Here is a 16,525-nt window from a genome sequence, read left to right on the forward strand (position 1 = left end):
CCTCCAACATGCCTCTGAGCAAGTGGCTGCAAAGCCGCGTGAGGGGGGCTGGGGATGTGCTGCACGGATAACAGAAAGAGAGAGAAAAGAAAAGAAAAGACTGCGAGAGTTTGACCCCCCTTGCTGTTGGACTGGCACGGACGTCAAGGTCAAAAGAGAGAAAGAATAAAAAAAGAAATAAAACATAAATACAAAAATTACATACTTGCACTAGCAAGCTAAGTTGCTCTACCAGGGTTGCTCCGGCGGACAATTTTCGCAAATGGCGAAGGCCGGCTCTCCTGAAGTTCCCCTTCGGCCGTTGTCCGACGAAAGCGTTGGTCATATTCGAGTCTGGGAGGGGAGCTAGGGGCGCATCGGCCATGGGCATCGTCGTGATGAGAAACCTGAGACTTGATGATGCGGTCCGGTCGGCACTCAGCAAGCGCCAGAGCATCACGCTTCGACAACGTTTGAACCCTTGATCGTGGATTCAAATCGACAGAGCCGCAAAAAGCTAAAGCGAGGCGCTGACTCCCGGGCCAACGAAATCTACCTGGGGGCGAGGAAACGGGGTCCTCCAAATCTGCGTCCCTCAGCGGGAAGACTCCACCGCTCATGGGCTCCAGAGCTTCTGGATTCCACGTCGAAGCTTTTTGAATCACTGCCGCTCAGGAGGGGACGCAAGTAATCGAGCGAGCATGGGGCCCTGAGGCCTTCGCAAGAAGGAGGGTGGCCTGGGTCCACCACCAAGATCTGTCCATTGTGGGTTCGAAGCCAATTGAGGCCAATGCTAGATGCCATTGGCCGCCATGGCTTTTCCATGGAGCAGGGGTGTTTGAGAAGGCGTAGACGCGTAATAATAGCGATTGGCGGACGTTTCACGGCCGAGCTCGTCGGCTTTTGTCTTTCTCTCTCTAACAGACTGCGTTTTGTAATCGAAGAGTGCTAAAAGAGATGCAAATAGAAACGGGAAAACGGCCTTACACAGTACGAGATTGAAGAGTACGAGGATGACGTGATCTCAAGCGGGTGCGAGCCCAAGAGAGGGAGGCAATTCGGCCGGCTGAGCATCTCGGCTAGTGTATGTAGCAGATGTTGATCCTTTTGGTTTTATCTTTTTTTTTCTCTACAACTGTACCAAGTAGTACTAAGCCGAACTGCTCTTGCGATTGCGGGACTTTTTCCCCAATCAGTAACGGCGTGCAGAAATACTTGGTACCCTTTTCAATACTCCGAAGCCGACATCCCAGCAGTATCGGACCGGAATCGAAATGCTAGTCCTTTGGTTAGCATGCTCCTGCTTGACTCGTGCGCATAACTGCTTGTAGGACCTATTGTACGCTGAGCTCCGTGCGGTGTACAAGTTGTCATGGAAGAGTTTTAGCAAAGTCGGCGAGCTTACAGGCAACGCCTTGAGTTGAGAGAGACAGAGCGAGAGGGCAAAATAATAATGAAAAAAAAAGAAAAGAAAATCTGGAAGAAAAAAAAGCCCGAAGACCTGAAACCTAGTGGCGCTAATACTTGGATCTTTTTTTTTCTTTGTCCAGATACATTGAGAAGGTACTAATGCTTATGGGTAGACACGGCTGTCATCAAAGTACATCTGGTCCGGTCCGTTTTTTTCTTTCCTTTTTGCTCGGAACTCTCAACAACTGCCAATCAAACCCATGATATGCATCTCATGTCGGGATAATACACCGTGGCACATTTTTCCTTGATCCAAACTGGGTATTTTTGATAGTCATGTGATGCAGAAGAGGCTGATGGCCCGTACGGCCAGTACATTAGCGGTGATACCCTGCGCATCTGTATTTTGACATCCCGCGTGATGCGGGCTTCCAGCACCATTTCCAGCGGCCTTTGGGCATTGACAGATTTTTTGATACTCCTATGAGAGCTAGGTAGTACTTGCAGATGAACGGCCACATACCGCTACCTCGGCACTAGTAGTAGCAGGATTGCATTGACGCTCAATATGTGTGTAGGGTCTGCTTTGTTAATGCTACCTAGATATGCACGACTAAGGTACCTAAGTTAATATCGATTTAGCATTGACTTGCTTGTTGTACTCGTTAGCATGTGCCAGTAGCTCAATGTATAGAGTGCCAAGCAGTAGTACAGTACAGGCACTTTGTAGTATTCATCAGACGGACGTTGACCAGGTTTCGGTTTACGAAGTATTACGGTACAAGCACTCAACAACAAAGGGCAAGCAAGGCAAGGGAGGAATTGGACTAGTGTCGTTGCTCAGCCATCCTGATGCTGCATTGTCACCGTACGAGCCCTTGATTCCGCTACTGGGTGGTAAATACTCGTACGAGCGACAGGTGCTTTTGTGGTGGCAGTCGGAGATGAGCAAGACGGGATCGGGCTGAGAACGTACTTGTACAGCACCCAACACACAGACAGGACTAAGAATAATACCTAAAAATGACAATAAGAAATGGAAGTACTGAGCAATAAAAATAAAAATAAAAATAAAATGGAATAAAAATAATCGACACTACATACTTGTACGGCACAGGAAGCAGCAAAACCCGAGCTTATACGATGGACAGCGACGTCGGCGACCTAATTGACCGCCGGACCGTGTTATGAGGTAATTAGGCGTCGCGGCCAAAGTGCTTCCTGAAGACGAAACGAGTCGAGGATGCATAGCATAGGATGGCTCAAACCAGGTTGCAACACAACTTGCTTGTCGAAAAGGATGCAGCCAGCACGGCCGTTTCTACGAGTACTCCCAAGAGTCCATGCTGTATTACTCCTACTCTCAATGTCGGAAAGTGGGAGTCTTCCCCCGATCAAAATGCCACTCAACCACACCAGGATGCCACATGTGCCGCTTGTATGTACGATGATGAGGAATAGCAATGGTTGATGCCTATTCGGCTTTAGTTGCGAAGCACCCTTTGGGCTTTGGGTTCCCATGCCGCCGTGATCGAACGCGAGGCATCGTGGTCAGATAGACGGCTGGGATAGACGAGACGTCAGGCGCCGGACAGGTAGCATTGGCATCAATGCCACTTGGCAGCACTCGTTGCTGGCAGCCCAGGAGCTAGACGAGATAGCGTCTGTAGGGAGGCTAGGGAGCGACATGGGCATTATTACAGCGCAATCCGCGTCTACGTTGAGTATTTGCGCAGAACAAGTCACCAATGACGAGGGGCTTGGCCGCCAGCAGGGCCAGAGGCCATCGCTTGTTGCTGAGACGGTTGGAGGCGAGCCGTCACAAAGAACCTGCAATGGCCATGACACACCCCCCTCCCCGAGCATCGGCACCGTCTGCCGCCAGAGCCTTTTGGAATCCCTGCCACTACGCGAAAGAGTAAAAGGTGCCGCCCCCTGGTCGCAGCGCTGGCATCATTCGAACCCTGAAGTGTCTTGGTTTTGGCGTGTCGTCAATTTGCCATGGCCGAGACACTCGTACATGTTCCGTACCGTACTCGCGGTACAGTAGCGGGCAGAACTGACGACTGGAGAGGAAATCACGCTCATTGAGGCTCAGCACCGCGTACACAAGGTTGTTTTGTTGGCAGATGGCTTGTTCGCCCTGCTTCACCTGGGACGGTTGGCGTGAAACTCTCTCGAGGCGGGTGCCAATACGGATACACAAGGGACGGCCGAGGGATTGTTCCTTTACAACTCAGGTACATCCAACAGCGCACGTCGGGGGCTGGATGCGGCAGGTGATGGCCGCTGTGCAGCAAGTACCAGGCATGTTGCTTAATTGATCATCCGGTGGCGGGAGGTACCTTGCCCAGACTAATCATAATCACCAAACAAGACGCAACAAAAGGGTGCGTGCGAGCGAGCGAGCGAGCGACTAGCCCCGTGCACAAGTTGGCGCCTGAGAAGCGCTCGGGACGGGCGAAGGGGGACTGGAATAATACTGTAGCGTACAGTACAGTACAGTACAGTACAGTACAGCAGAGCAGAGGGAATGCAAAGCTTAGGTACCGGGCAAAAAGAAGGTGAGCGAGGCCGCGTGCTGGCGGTTTTATGTCTTTGCTCGGCGAGTCCAGATAATACGCTGTGGCTTGTCAGAAGTCAACACCACTAGTGCCGCTGAGGGCATTGCGTGGTGGGTGCCAAACAATGTGGTGTGGCAAGTGATGTGCGCAAAAAAAGGCAGAAAAAGAAAACAAAATTCTCCTTAGCGGGAAACTTTATACGCCTCACTGCTTTTGATGCTCCCTTGTTTGGCCATGTATTGCTGCAAGCAGGCAAGCTACTGACTGAAACAAATCGTTGCATCTGTTATCTGGACGAGGTGCTCCGCGCGTACATGTACGGGTACGAGTATACATCTCAACTAATATTGGGTTTTATAAAAAATCCCATTTCTTTTCTTCTTTTTTTAGCAGACATAGTGCAGAGTACAATAAGTACAGCAAGTACCAAGGTACTGCAGTATTCTCTCGGTTTCTTCTCCTCACTTCCGTCCGACGCGTCTGGGCTCTTCGAGGTCGCCGGAGCAAAGTACCTTGTATCTTGTACCGAGTACAGTCCCCGAGGCTTCTAGCGCCCTTGCGCTCGCCATATTTTTTCCGGCTCTCCTCCGTTGAAATCACAACGATAGCACAGTCTTCTTGCCCTTGAATTGACTTTTGCCATTTCTGTTTCTTCCTCCTTCAACACTTTTCCGAGCTGGCAACTACTCAACCACGTCTTGGTCTTCAAGAATATCTTTCGTACCTCCCACTCTCACTGCTCTATTTCGAGGCCTGCGCAGACCAGAGCCAAAAACCGTCGCCGTCTTTGTGCCATCGGATATCCAGCCGCGGCATCGCCAAGGTATGTGGACAAAAGAGGGCCCCTCGGTCGCCCGTCCCGTCCTCTTCTGCTTCTCCAAAAAAAGACCACAAAAAAAAAGAAGACAGAAAGAAAAACCTCCAGTCCTGACGCTGGATCCCCTCCCATCCCATCCCATCCTATCCCATCCCATCCCACTCCCATGCCCCAGCCTGCCCGCCAGAACCCTTACCTGCACCAGAGCTGCCCGTATCCATTCTGCTAGGCAGGATCCCAACCCAATGCCCTCTGCTGCGTTTTTGCATCTTCGCTGGCCGTTGTCCCCAATCCGATTTTCGGTTTCTGTTTGCGGCCTTCGCGATACCGCCTGATAGCGCTGCTTGTGGCTCCACTCGCCACCGGCCTGCGCTCGCGTTCTCGCCATCGCTGCAACTCCCAACGGGCACTACGAGCGCCTTGTACTTGGTACTTGCCTTGGGCTTGTGCATGTACATGTACAGGTACTCTGTACAGGTACTCGTACTGCAGCGAGCGCGCTGCACTTGGCTGCACTGCAACGGCCCACTTTTGTGTTTTCGGCACCCTGGCAAAGGCGCTTGTTGCCACTCCACCACCCCCCTCCCCTGCTTAGCGTTTTTCTCACACCCACGCTTTCTGGCACTTATTTTTTTTTTCTCTCATGGCTCTTCCACGGAAGTTACTTTTGCCTTTGTGACCCTACCTGACAGTTTCTCTCTCCAGGATAAAATAGGAACGAGACCCAGTTCTCCACCCCACTCCAACTGTTCCCTACCTAACCATCTTTCTCGTGAGGGACCTGTTATACTCAGAGCCTCACCTCCACCTTCCCCAGAACGCCGCAGCCCTTTCGCAACATCGCGCGTGGGCCTCGTTGAACGATTGAGAATTTGTTTCTACACATTTGCTCTTCATTCTCGAGTTGCTGCATCCTTTTCGGCGTCTTCGGTTCTCCTCCCGCCAATTGCTCGGTTTCGACGTTGCAGCCTTCTTCCTGGCCGCAGCCTGTTGAATCTGCTGTCTCTCTCTCCCTCGCGGTAGCAAAAACACAACACACGTCCTCTCTCGACGCGTCTTCGCGCAAAGCATCATGGACAACCCTCAGTACCCGAGCAATGGTGTCCCGACATCCGCGGCCCAAACATACCCGTCGCCCACTGCCATCTCGCCTCACCAGCTTCAGACTGGCTCTCCTCTGCCGCAGACGCTCCCGCCTCTGCAGCCCCATACCGTTGCGATGCAGCCGTTGTACGGAAGCCACCCGCATACACCGCGAACTCCCGGCACCCCAAACACGCCAACTCCAAACAACCTTCCCAGCTACCAGCAGACTTCGCAGCCTGGCCCTCGCCCTGGAGTTTACTCCATGGCGCAGAACCCGTATCCCCATCAGGGCTATGCCACGTCTGCTGCTATGATGCCTCAAGCCACCGCGGCCGTCTCGCATCCTCAGCCAATTGCCCCTGCACCGGTTGGCGGACGTGGTCCTCCCGTCCTCCGCCCCATGCCTCCGGGTGGCCTTATGGCCCAACCTGGCGTGGCCTCACCTTACGGCCCGGGCTCACTGATGCAGCCTAACTCGCTCCTCCAGGACGGCGAACAGCCCACCCACGTCGTTGGATCTCAGGGTCGCCGCGGAATCTTGCCCAGCGCTCCTGGACGGCCTACTGCTCAGGCTGCGGGAACTGGCGCAAAGAACACCGTTATTCCTGTTAAGGATGCTGACGGAAAATTCCCCTGCCCTCACTGCACCAAGACGTACCTCCATGCCAAGCACTTGAAGCGCCACCTGCTCCGCCGTGAGTACCTTCCCAAACTCTCCTTGCAAGCCCGCTCAAAGGAAGAAAAAAAATGAAAGCTAACCAACGCTTGTTTTCCTAGACACTGGTGATCGCCCCTACATGTGTGTTCTCTGCCGGGACACCTTCTCCCGAAGCGACATTCTCAAGCGTCACTTCCAGAAGTGCTCTATCCGCCGTGGCAACCCCACCGGCGCTAGCCACCTGTCTCACCCCCAGGCTCACGTGAAGAAGAATGCCCAGGCTCAGCAAAAGGCCGCTCTTGAAAATGGAGGAGATCTGAACCACTTGAATGGACTTGGTAACATGGCAGGAAATAACATCGTCCACCCCTTTGGCATTGTCTCCGTTCAGGATGGTATGAACAGTATGGGAGGTGATCAGAGCCAGCTCTCCAGATCGAGCAGCATGGGTAGAATTGATGGTGATGCAGACCGGAGAAACATGGCTGGACCTGTAATGGGTGCCTCGCAGCAGTATGGCGGCGACGTCTCTAGCTCCATGACCAATCAACAGATGCCAAACTACAGTATGCCTCCTGGTCAGAACGGTATCCCCATGTACGGTGGTTCCAACCCGAACCAACAACCGGGTCTTGACTGGTCTCAAGTCTTCCAGCCTGGTGCGCATCCATCTCCAATCCATCCATCTCTACTTCCAGCCCCTAATCACGGACAGACACAGACCGGAACCAAGGCCGAGCCTAATCCCGCGGAGTAGCTATTGCACTTCCAGATGGATCCTACGCCAACCGATTGGAGTATATGAAGACTCTTGGCACGTCCAGCGCAACTCGAATCGCCATTTAGCCTTTTTTTATTGTTCTCTCGTGGCTGTATGTCAGAATTGACGGAAAGAAGCAAAATTCTTCTCTCTTTTGTTCAGATACTTTTGCCCGGAGATCAAAAACATCCTAGTCCAGGTTCCCCACCCGAACCTGGCTCTGTATTACTACTGGCCAATACCAGGGCCCGTGTCATGCATACTTACTGGCTATAACAGGGATTCTAGAATATGCAGTTGGACGCTAAGATATTCTTATAGTCATGCTGATGAGGCAGAAGATTGTTGGAACCGCGCATACTGCTTCAATTGATGCAGTTCATTTTCATTTTGTCAGGGGTAAAAATCAAGATAAGGGGTCAAGAAAATCCAAAGAAAAAAACCGCAGGGTGGTTGCATCCAACGGCGTTTCGAGATTGTTTTTTGTTTGGTCTTTTTTTTTTTTTTTTTTTTGTTAATTTCCTTTGTCTTTATTCTTTTTTCCTTATTGTTTCCTTGTGTCTTGCTTTTTTTCCAACACAAACGACGGGATCGCAGATAGGGGCAACTTTATGCGCGACGAGCCATTCGGCTTACCACGCATGCATGAGGACTCGGCATCGGTGGCGTCTTTGTGGTCTTTGTGCTGCTTTGCATTTCAGTACGGATAGAGGGGGTGGAGTTGAGTTCTTTTAGACTTCGATCCGACATAGAGGGGGGGTTTCCGGCCGGCTTTGGCAGTTTCCTGGTACGCCGTCATGATTTCGTGGCCTGGGCTACATAATGAGTATCGCTTTGCGCTGCGTGCCTGGTGGTATGAAGGATGGCAGTGAAAAACAAAAAGGGATGGAATGGATGGTGGGAGAGGAGGATGAAAGGGGGCAACACGCGAAAATGTACAGATTAGTAAAAGAATAGCCCAATGGTACTATCAGGTAGTTGATATGACAGAACGCAAGTGATGGCAATAGACTGGGCTTTTCATAACACTGGTTGTCATGTATGTTGTACTTGATGTTGCTTTATGCTTGATAATACAGGCTTAGGTATAAACGAGAGCTTGAACGTGTCATCTCTGGAGTTTGCTCTTAAAATTGCAGTTTGCCACCTCTCTCGTGTCATCTCTGACTCTTGTCCACGGTTGTGATTTTGGGCGCCATGTTGCGCAGCTCAGCCTTGTCCTCCTCGGTTGGAGTGAATCCAAGCTTCTCCTCGGCTTTATCAGAGACATACAGCCCTGCGCAGCCCCAGGCGATGATGGCGACGCCGACGCCCAGCCGGGTCTTGGGCGAGAGATTGGTATAGGCCCTGTATTCGTAAACAAATTTGAGAAGGGGTGAGTAAGTGTCTTTGATTTGAAATGTGTTGTTTCTTGGGGAACGGGTGGGATGAGCTGACTTGAACATTGTGAAAGATGGTAAATGAGTGTGAGCTTCTGTGCCGGTTTCGTAGTTGAGAGTGTCGCTGGTGGGTGCTGATTGTATATTAATGAGATGGTACTAGAATATTGATGCTATTGCGATGACGGCTCTTTGTGACGTGAGATGGGGCTGTACTCTGTAGTTGAGATTGAAATGGAGATGTTGACGACTTGAGTTTTTTCTCCCCACTGCTGATGAGAATTAGTCGAGTTTGGGGATGGAGAGATGTATTCTTTTAACGGTTAGAGCAGTGAAATTTGCCTACGATCTGTTAAGGATGTACTTGACACCCTTCCTTGCTGTGGCGGAGGGCCTGGAGCGATTGACGCTTCATATTTACAGTGCCTCAACCTATTTGGATTTTAGGACGTTAGGACGTTAGAATCTGTTAGTATTTTGCGTTCTCGCTTCTGTGCCAGTGAATGTGATAGCGACGAGGGGGGGCTGTAAAGGAAAAAGGTTGACCAAGTTCAGGCGAGATTGAGTGACGCCCGATTATATAGCCCAATACAGTTGATATCTGAGTCCAATGCAGTTGATATCTGGTCCCGCCATGTGGCATGTCCTTTGAATTATGAGAAACCTTGTTGGCATGCATTGGCTGTATCGTGGCGCTATTTTGATTCGAATATGCTCTTCGGAATCTGTCGCGGCGTTCTGGAGGCCCCGTCTCTGTCCGCATGGCTGGATCTAAGCCGTAATATGATGTCCATTCAAATTCGCAAGCTTTTTTTTTTCTATGAAAGATCTATGCCATGTTAGCCTAGTTGGAGACATGGACTAATTCATTTAAAGGCTCGATGACACAAAACGCCTTGCATCTCTACACACAATGGCGAATTAACCGTTATATCCAGTCACCCTATCAAAAGATTCGACATGGGTTATCATTGAATCAGTTCTTGCATATTATTGCTAGATCAAGCACATACATATATATACATTTAGGTACTGGGTATATATGTAGGTGTGTTGATGGAATATTTCTAGACGCACATGGGCATCAAACGCCCGCAGAATGGGGAGAGCCCGGTCCACAACAGTTCAGCCTTGTATACGAGTATGTCGGTTTTCTAAAACTTGGCTCGTGACCTTGGCGTTAGATGCTCTTCCGTCATATCTCGTCTTTTTCTCGTATTACTGGCGACTTTTAACACCGTCACATCCACTAACCGGAATAGTCACCAGTCTAGGGAAGCAAGGGAGAAGGTAGTAAAAGAAAGAGGCCAGCTGGAAGAGCGAATAAAAGACAAAAGAAGAGCAAGACTATAGTAGTCAAATTAGTTGACGGGGAAGAGGAAAAGAAAAGGGAGAGAGAAAAAAAAAAGTGTCTAGCATCAGATCAAGATGAATGAGGCTTTGGGATGGAGACAGGCCATCCTGTATCCCACCTCTCAAATTTAGGGCTGGCGATAATAGCAGATACTAGAGGAATATAGCAATGGTACAGCAAAGTAGCGGAAGGAGCGGGTAGTCAAGAAACCGGGGTTTATTCGAGCAGTAAATAGAATGCAGCTCCTCTGCACTTTGTTACGACACTTGAAGTCGGCGGTGTCGCTGAGTGTTAGATGGCCAAGTTGGGGTGCTGAATAGATGTAACCACTCCCTTGAGATATTCCCCCTTTTTACTTTTTTTCCTAATTTTTTTTTTTTTTCCTTCTTCTAATGGTCAACTTCATTTACGGAGCCACGACTAAGCTGACGAGAGCAACGACCTCCCTGGCCGAGATGCTGTCGTTGTCTAAACTAGCACACATCTGGTTTCCGCGGTGAAATTGACTTATATAGTATCTAATCACATGGACGGAGCATTCTTATTACAAATTCGAAGGATGAGAAGTGAGAGAGGTTGAGGGAATCGGCTGGGGGGATAGCGCAGTGTCTCCTTCAGCTGAAACTCTAGTTATGCTTACTTGCTTGTATGGAGCAAATTACCGGCCCCTTGGCGTCACCATACTTGCGCTTGTAGCCGCATAGACAGGGATAAACGAAAATACAGAATATGAGCACATACCATACAGATGGTACTATCAGCAACGGAACTTTATCCGATCTGGTAGTACTGGTATCCATATGTAGTATTACTTTGCATGAGGAGGGATTTGCTTCTTCTTCGTCGTCGTCGTCTTCATCATGCAGACGCGTGTCTCATCACCCCCTTTTTGCATGAACGGGAAGAAGAAGAAGCAAACAAGGCAGCAAATGAAAACAGTGTCACCGTCACACAAATTCTGAGAGATGGCCCTCCACGGTTGGTTGCCTGGAGCAATTGGCGCAATGCAGCTTAATATGCGCGTGTTCAAAAGCAGTAACAGATCAATCTAATCGTACGGGATATCTGCCAATCTAGCTTTTGGCGGCACAGCACGATGCCGCGTGAATTGAGTTTGCCATGCTCTCAGCTTATTGTCCTCGCAAACAATGGGCAATACTAATAGAATAGCCTCGGATCCTGCGTTATTGACTTTGACGGGTCCCACAAAGCTCAACGTTAGCAGCATCTCAGGAACATGGATCCAGGGCCATGCTTTTCCCGCCCTCTAGCAGCCCTATTTGCCCATGTTACACTTTGATTCAATTGCCCGTCCCATAATTAATTCCAATTAGCACGCCTCCGTAGCAATCTTGGTGGGCGATCGGTTTTAAAATGGACGGCTCTGCCTGCAGTGCGACGTCAGTATCACCCGAATAGATGCGCTAATCGTTGATGCCAAGCAGGGGGAAGGGGGGCCTAAGAAACGGGAGACGAGGAGAGAGGCTGGAGGCTGGTCCTTTTCATGGGCTGGGACAGAGTCGGAAGCGGGAATGCTGAGAGCTTGCTTGCTTGCGTGAAACGAGGCGAGATGGGCAAGGGCAGCGCCGGAGCTGTGATGAACAGCCATGTATCCATCCGGATTTCACCTCTCAAGGGGGTGAGAGAGGGTCTCACTTGAGTGGACGTGCTTGCTTGTGTGTGAATCATCCCGTATGAGGCAGACACAATTGCATCTCCTTGTAGGCATGGTGGGTGGAGATTTGACGGCAGCCAAGCATGTATGCGTGCGATTTCCGTCTTGCTGTGTCTCTGGCGGTGATCAAATCTCATTTATCCATGACAACATGAATACGAAGCGTGTGACAGCCCAGGCCAATTGAGGCACAGCCGTCGTAGAAGAGGGGAAATCACAATCCCCCGCTCCCGATGAATTTGCTGATCTGATCAAGACAGAGGCAACCCAGCCTGGTTCATGTGGACGACGCTGGATGCTGTGATTGGCTGCTAAAGTGCAAAAAGTGCAGCGTGGAGGGCATGGCAGGGAGGCAGGCAATCACCGTTGCACGACATCGAACGAGAAATTGACGGCGACACGGCCGAAGAGGCGAGACAAGGCTGAGCGGGTGCACCAACGCACGCACTCGCGGTGTCTCAGCGGGTTTCATGCCACCAAGTATGTGCCGCTCGTGCACGAAACAACAACAAACAACACGTCGATGAATACGGGAAATGGAAATTAATTTCGACGCCCGAGATTGAGACGTACCTGATCGTGGCGGGAGACGTTGGATGATGCATGATGCAAGACGAAGACGGCTGGCAGCTTATTTGAGCTCGGGCACACACACAAGCGCTGTACTGTACCTTAGGTTAGTGGGTAGAGCCACTATAGTCGAGCGACATAGCTGTGCTCTCTCTCTCTGTACCTGGCCATGGCGCCGGCCCAGGCGGTTCAGGCGGTCCAGGCGGTCCAATCGCTGTGCGCACTCGCTGAGGATGGGGAGCAGCCTTCACGAAGCTTCCCTCCACCGTCGCTGCCGCTAAGCAGGATTTTCACTCCATGTCGTCTCTCGGCCGGTATAGCGCACATGCTAGAGCAGCTAGCAGCCTGGTTGACAACGCTCTGGAGCCGGATCTTGACCCGCGAGCCAGGGGCGGGCCCTGAATTGGACGTCGCCTTGTGCTGTGCGGCGCTGGGCTGGGCTGGGCTGGCCATTAGTGGATGCCCCCCCAGCAGCGTCCCCCAGCAGCGCTGAGCCCGGCCATTAGTGATAAAAGACTGCAGTGGAGCTCTGTAAGCACCTGGAGGAAGGGCAGTGCCGCTTCCTCGTCGCCGACGAATTTGAAGTGCTCGGCTCGCAAACTCTCATCCTTCTACTTCGTGCTCTACAACAACTCCACACCGGCCGCTTCATCAGTTCCTGGTGGCAGCGTCGACGTCCGCGCTGGCTGATGCTCTCCTCACCCTTTTCTCCTCTCCTCCCGGTGCTTTCCTTGTCCTCTCCTCTCCTCTCCTCCAACCCCCCAGGCGCGGTGACGGCCCTTCTGCCCTAACGGCCGACAGAGGCCCCTCCGACCCCTTTCGACCGCAGCCATGCAGCGCGTTTCTGCTTTCCTGCCCTCATGGGAAAAGAGGAACTCTGGCGGTTCCCGGAGTAGTGGCAGCATGTTTGGATGGCCCAACAGATCTTCGCAGCCTCCGCCTCCCAATGGCCTGTCCAAGATCAACACCGACGCCGCCAACATGCAGGTCAAGCGGGTTCAGCGAGAAGCCTTTTGGCCCGCGACGCTAGACCTTGAGAGCGACAAAGCCGCCCGCATCCTCAAGTCTTTTTGCGGTATGTTGGCGCCCTCTTCAGCTGCAAGGCTCTTGATATTCAAGAGCACCCATTCATTGCTTCAGAACGGGGTAAATTGAGAATTCAATACTAATCCGAGCTCTCATAGTGGACGGCTATTTCGCCCCTATCGACGATGTGCCGGCGTCTCCGTCTTCCACCTCGACAGGCGTCAGGACGCTGGATCAAATCCCCAAGAAAATCCCCAAACGAATAATACAGAATGCCGCCGGCATTGCTGTCTTCACATGCATGCGGAGTGGCCTGTGGATGACTGGTTCGGGTGGTTCAGGCATTCTCATTGCCAGAAAGTCGGACGGCACCTGGTCTCCGCCTTCAGGCATTATGCTTCACACTCCAACCCTCAGCTTCATCATTGGAGTTGACGTCTACGACTGCGTTCTAGTCATTAGCAGTCTTTCTGCGCTCGAATCCGTCTCCAGGCCGCGAGTGACTCTCGGCGAAGATGTAGAGCTTCGGTCGGGAGAGACCGTTTCGCTCGGCTCCGATGAATCCGAGGTCAATTGGAGAGACCTGGGCAACACCGTGCTGACATACATGAAAGCCCGAGGCCAGCAGCAATCAGTCAACCTGTATGGGTGCATGCTGTCCGAGCGTAGCAACGAAAACGACCGCTTTTACGGCTCCACCGACATCACTCATATGGACATCCTAGCTGGAAATGTCGCGCGAGGTGTCGAAGAGACGACTTCTTTGAATGAAGTCCTCAAAATGGCCGAGGGAAGGACTGACTACGACAACGCCGTCATCAACAGGGTCGCTGCAGAGCCGGCTCCGAGTGACGCCTTGATCACCACAAGCCCTCCCAAGTCAGCGTCGATGCCTGCGTCTCCTCACCCCTCGTTTGGTATCCCCCAAGCGGATGACCCCGACCCCTTTGGTGTCCTGGCGCTGGAAATGGCAGGCCTCGAGATCCGTGAGGCTGGCTCTCGCATTCGACCGACAAGTAGCTTGTTCGACATGAACCAGGCTCCCATGAGCCCCGTTATTGCGTCCAAGTTTAGCCGGCAGAGCATGGATACCTTTGTATCAAGGAGCAACCGGGGTAGCTACGTGTCAACACGTACCATCCGGAGCCAGGTGACTGATGCCGGTACTCAGACTGATACAGGCAACACGCCCGCGACGTCTCCCAGCCCGGGTCCTAGCGACAGCAACGGGCGGGTTTCTCCAGCGTACATTGCATCTGTAAAGGAGGAGGATGAAGAGGATGAAGAGGTAGAGAGAGCAAGAAAGGAGGAACATGAAGAAGAAGACGAGGAAGAGGAGGAGGAGGTTGAAGAAGAAGAAGTGGAGGTGGCAAACGCCATCGTCCGCGATGCCGGACATAGACTCTCCAAAGACGTGTCTGTCGGCCCCGACTCTGCGGATGAAGCAGAGCTAAGCGACAGCGATGCCATATCCCTCTCAGAAAGCCTTCGCCGTGAAGAAGATGCGATGATCCATGACGAATCAAGCGAAGAAGAAGGGCTGTATGAGGATGTCGATGACGACAGTGAAGACGACATGCATGATGCCGATGAGGACGATGACATTGAAGAGGAGGAGCCCGTGGTTTTTGAAGTCGCTGCGGTGCAGCGAACTAGCACACAGGCCCTCTCCTCTCGCATGATCCAAGCTCGGGGCAATGTGGTGACAATCGCCAAGAGAGTGCCCCCACCTCTGCCAACGCGCAGCCCTGCCAGGATGTCTCGCATTGCCAACAAGGACGCCGCTGGCGAGGAGCTAAGCCTGCAGAGCCCACTTAGCCAGACATTCAGCAGCGATGGCGATGTGGAAGGCCATGAAGCCAACGCCGACAAGATCGACGCTGTGGCAACGACGGAGCAGAAAGAGCACGAGGCTGAGCGCTCTGAAAGCGAAGAGAGCGATGCCGCAGAGGAGCCCCAGCGCAAGACCCTGGCTGCGGAGGCGGATGTGTCCAGCGCCGACGAGTCCAGTGGCGATGAGGCCGACTTGGAGGCACACAAGCAGGATGACGCTCTGTTGGGCGAACCGCACAATGAGCAGGCCGACAACTCGGATGCGGCATCCAACAAGAAGAAGCACACCTCATCCATCTACACTGGTGTGACCGAGGACCGGTGGAGCGATAACGGCTCTTCAGTCACCACTCCCACTTCTGAGCGGAGATTCTCTCTGCTGGAGGACAAGATTGTTGATGAGACACCCAAGAAGACGACTCAAGAAGCAAAGGAAGTTGAAGATTCTCCCTCTGCACCCACCGCAACTGCGCAAGCAGTGACAGTGGCAAACTAGACAACGATACAACTCGAACACGCGACACGACGACAAACAGACAGCATTCATTACCCAGCAGCCAAGAGGACGGATACACGAAATTATTATATTCCCTTCGCGCTCTCATTCGACTATTTCTTTACTCGTTTTGTTCTTTCTCATTTACGGATATCGACTAATAATTGGCGTGCGGATCTTTACTGGGATAAAGCTCTTTATATCATACCGAGATATCTGGGCGGCGCTGTCGGCTTCGAGAATGAAGCGCTTGCTTGGGACTACCTTTTGATGAAGAAAAATCAGTGGCGTTTGGAGACTTGGGCATTGTGCTTTTTTATATAGATTTAGGATGCCCTTTTTGCGATTGCATGGAGCAACGACGGGGTGCTGCAGTTGCAGAGGTAGTGACGGGGAAACATTTTTGGTGTATGATATTACAACTGGGGGGGAGAGGGAACCATCAATAACGAGGCAAATGATGTCGCAAACAGGATACTGCGTACGCGGCAGCGGATATTTCTTCTTTTCTCTTTAGTTTTGGGATCAGTGTTTCTGCTCTTTTAGTAATTCTAATCGAGGGAAGGGAGAGGCTTCCATGCTTTGTCCTTTCAAAAACCATGGCTGGGACTCTATTCATGGATAACGTGAAAGTGAACCTTTTTGACTCTCAAATACCTGTACATGACTATGAGGCTGCGTATACATAAGTGAATGTTAGAGGCAGTGTGAAGCCGTAGAGAGGAACTGCTATGCAGCTGTGACTGGCCTGGCTGAGGGTGGAAATGTCGAACAGACTGGCTGGCCAGTCTGGCAGCTGCCAGCGAGAAATACAGAACCGAGATAGGCTTTGACAATTTTTTTCCTACTTGTAAACAAACATTTCGCTCTTTCCTTCTTTCAATTCAACTGCTCGCTTTTTCTTGTTTTCATTTCTTT

At 51.6% G+C, this 16,525-nt stretch overlaps 5 protein-coding genes across 5 annotated transcripts; 3 read left to right on the top strand and 2 right to left on the bottom strand.

Annotated features, from left to right (window-relative positions):
- Positions 1 to 218: 218 nt before the first annotated feature.
- On the bottom strand, positions 219 to 599 carry TRIVIDRAFT_221672 (uncharacterized protein; the record flags this gene model as incomplete). Its single annotated transcript, XM_014101140.1, has 1 exon — positions 219 to 599. The coding sequence occupies one exon, from the start codon at positions 597 to 599 to the stop codon at positions 219 to 221; it is 381 nt and encodes a 126-aa protein (XP_013956615.1).
- A 2,047-nt stretch (positions 600 to 2,646) lies between these two features.
- TRIVIDRAFT_60744 (uncharacterized protein) lies at positions 2,647 to 3,439 on the top strand (the record flags this gene model as incomplete). Its single annotated transcript, XM_014101142.1, has 2 exons — positions 2,647 to 2,827; positions 2,985 to 3,439. 2 exons carry the CDS (start codon positions 2,647 to 2,649, stop codon positions 3,437 to 3,439), a joined length of 636 nt encoding a protein of 211 aa, XP_013956617.1.
- A 2,280-nt stretch (positions 3,440 to 5,719) lies between these two features.
- TRIVIDRAFT_212855 (uncharacterized protein) lies at positions 5,720 to 7,258 on the top strand (the record flags this gene model as incomplete). The annotated part of the gene is made up of 3 exons (XM_014101143.1): positions 5,720 to 6,551; positions 6,634 to 7,173; positions 7,230 to 7,258. 3 exons carry the CDS (start codon positions 5,843 to 5,845, stop codon positions 7,256 to 7,258), a joined length of 1,278 nt encoding a protein of 425 aa, XP_013956618.1.
- Positions 7,259 to 8,437: 1,179 nt separating this feature from the next.
- On the bottom strand, positions 8,438 to 8,626 carry TRIVIDRAFT_139766 (uncharacterized protein; the record flags this gene model as incomplete). Its single annotated transcript, XM_014101144.1, has 1 exon — positions 8,438 to 8,626. A coding segment is annotated over one exon (189 nt), but the record flags the coding sequence as incomplete, so codon positions are not given.
- Positions 8,627 to 13,083: 4,457 nt separating this feature from the next.
- TRIVIDRAFT_209129 (uncharacterized protein) lies at positions 13,084 to 16,199 on the top strand (the record flags this gene model as incomplete). Its single annotated transcript, XM_014101145.1, has 2 exons — positions 13,084 to 13,327; positions 13,437 to 16,199. 2 exons carry the CDS (start codon positions 13,084 to 13,086, stop codon positions 15,605 to 15,607), a joined length of 2,415 nt encoding a protein of 804 aa, XP_013956620.1.
- Between the last annotated feature and the right edge of the window lie 326 nt (positions 16,200 to 16,525).

The sequence above is a fragment of the Trichoderma virens genome, assembly GCF_000170995.1.
Source record: "Trichoderma virens Gv29-8 chromosome Unknown TRIVIscaffold_6, whole genome shotgun sequence".
NCBI classification, from domain to species: Eukaryota; Fungi; Ascomycota; class Sordariomycetes; order Hypocreales; family Hypocreaceae; genus Trichoderma; species Trichoderma virens.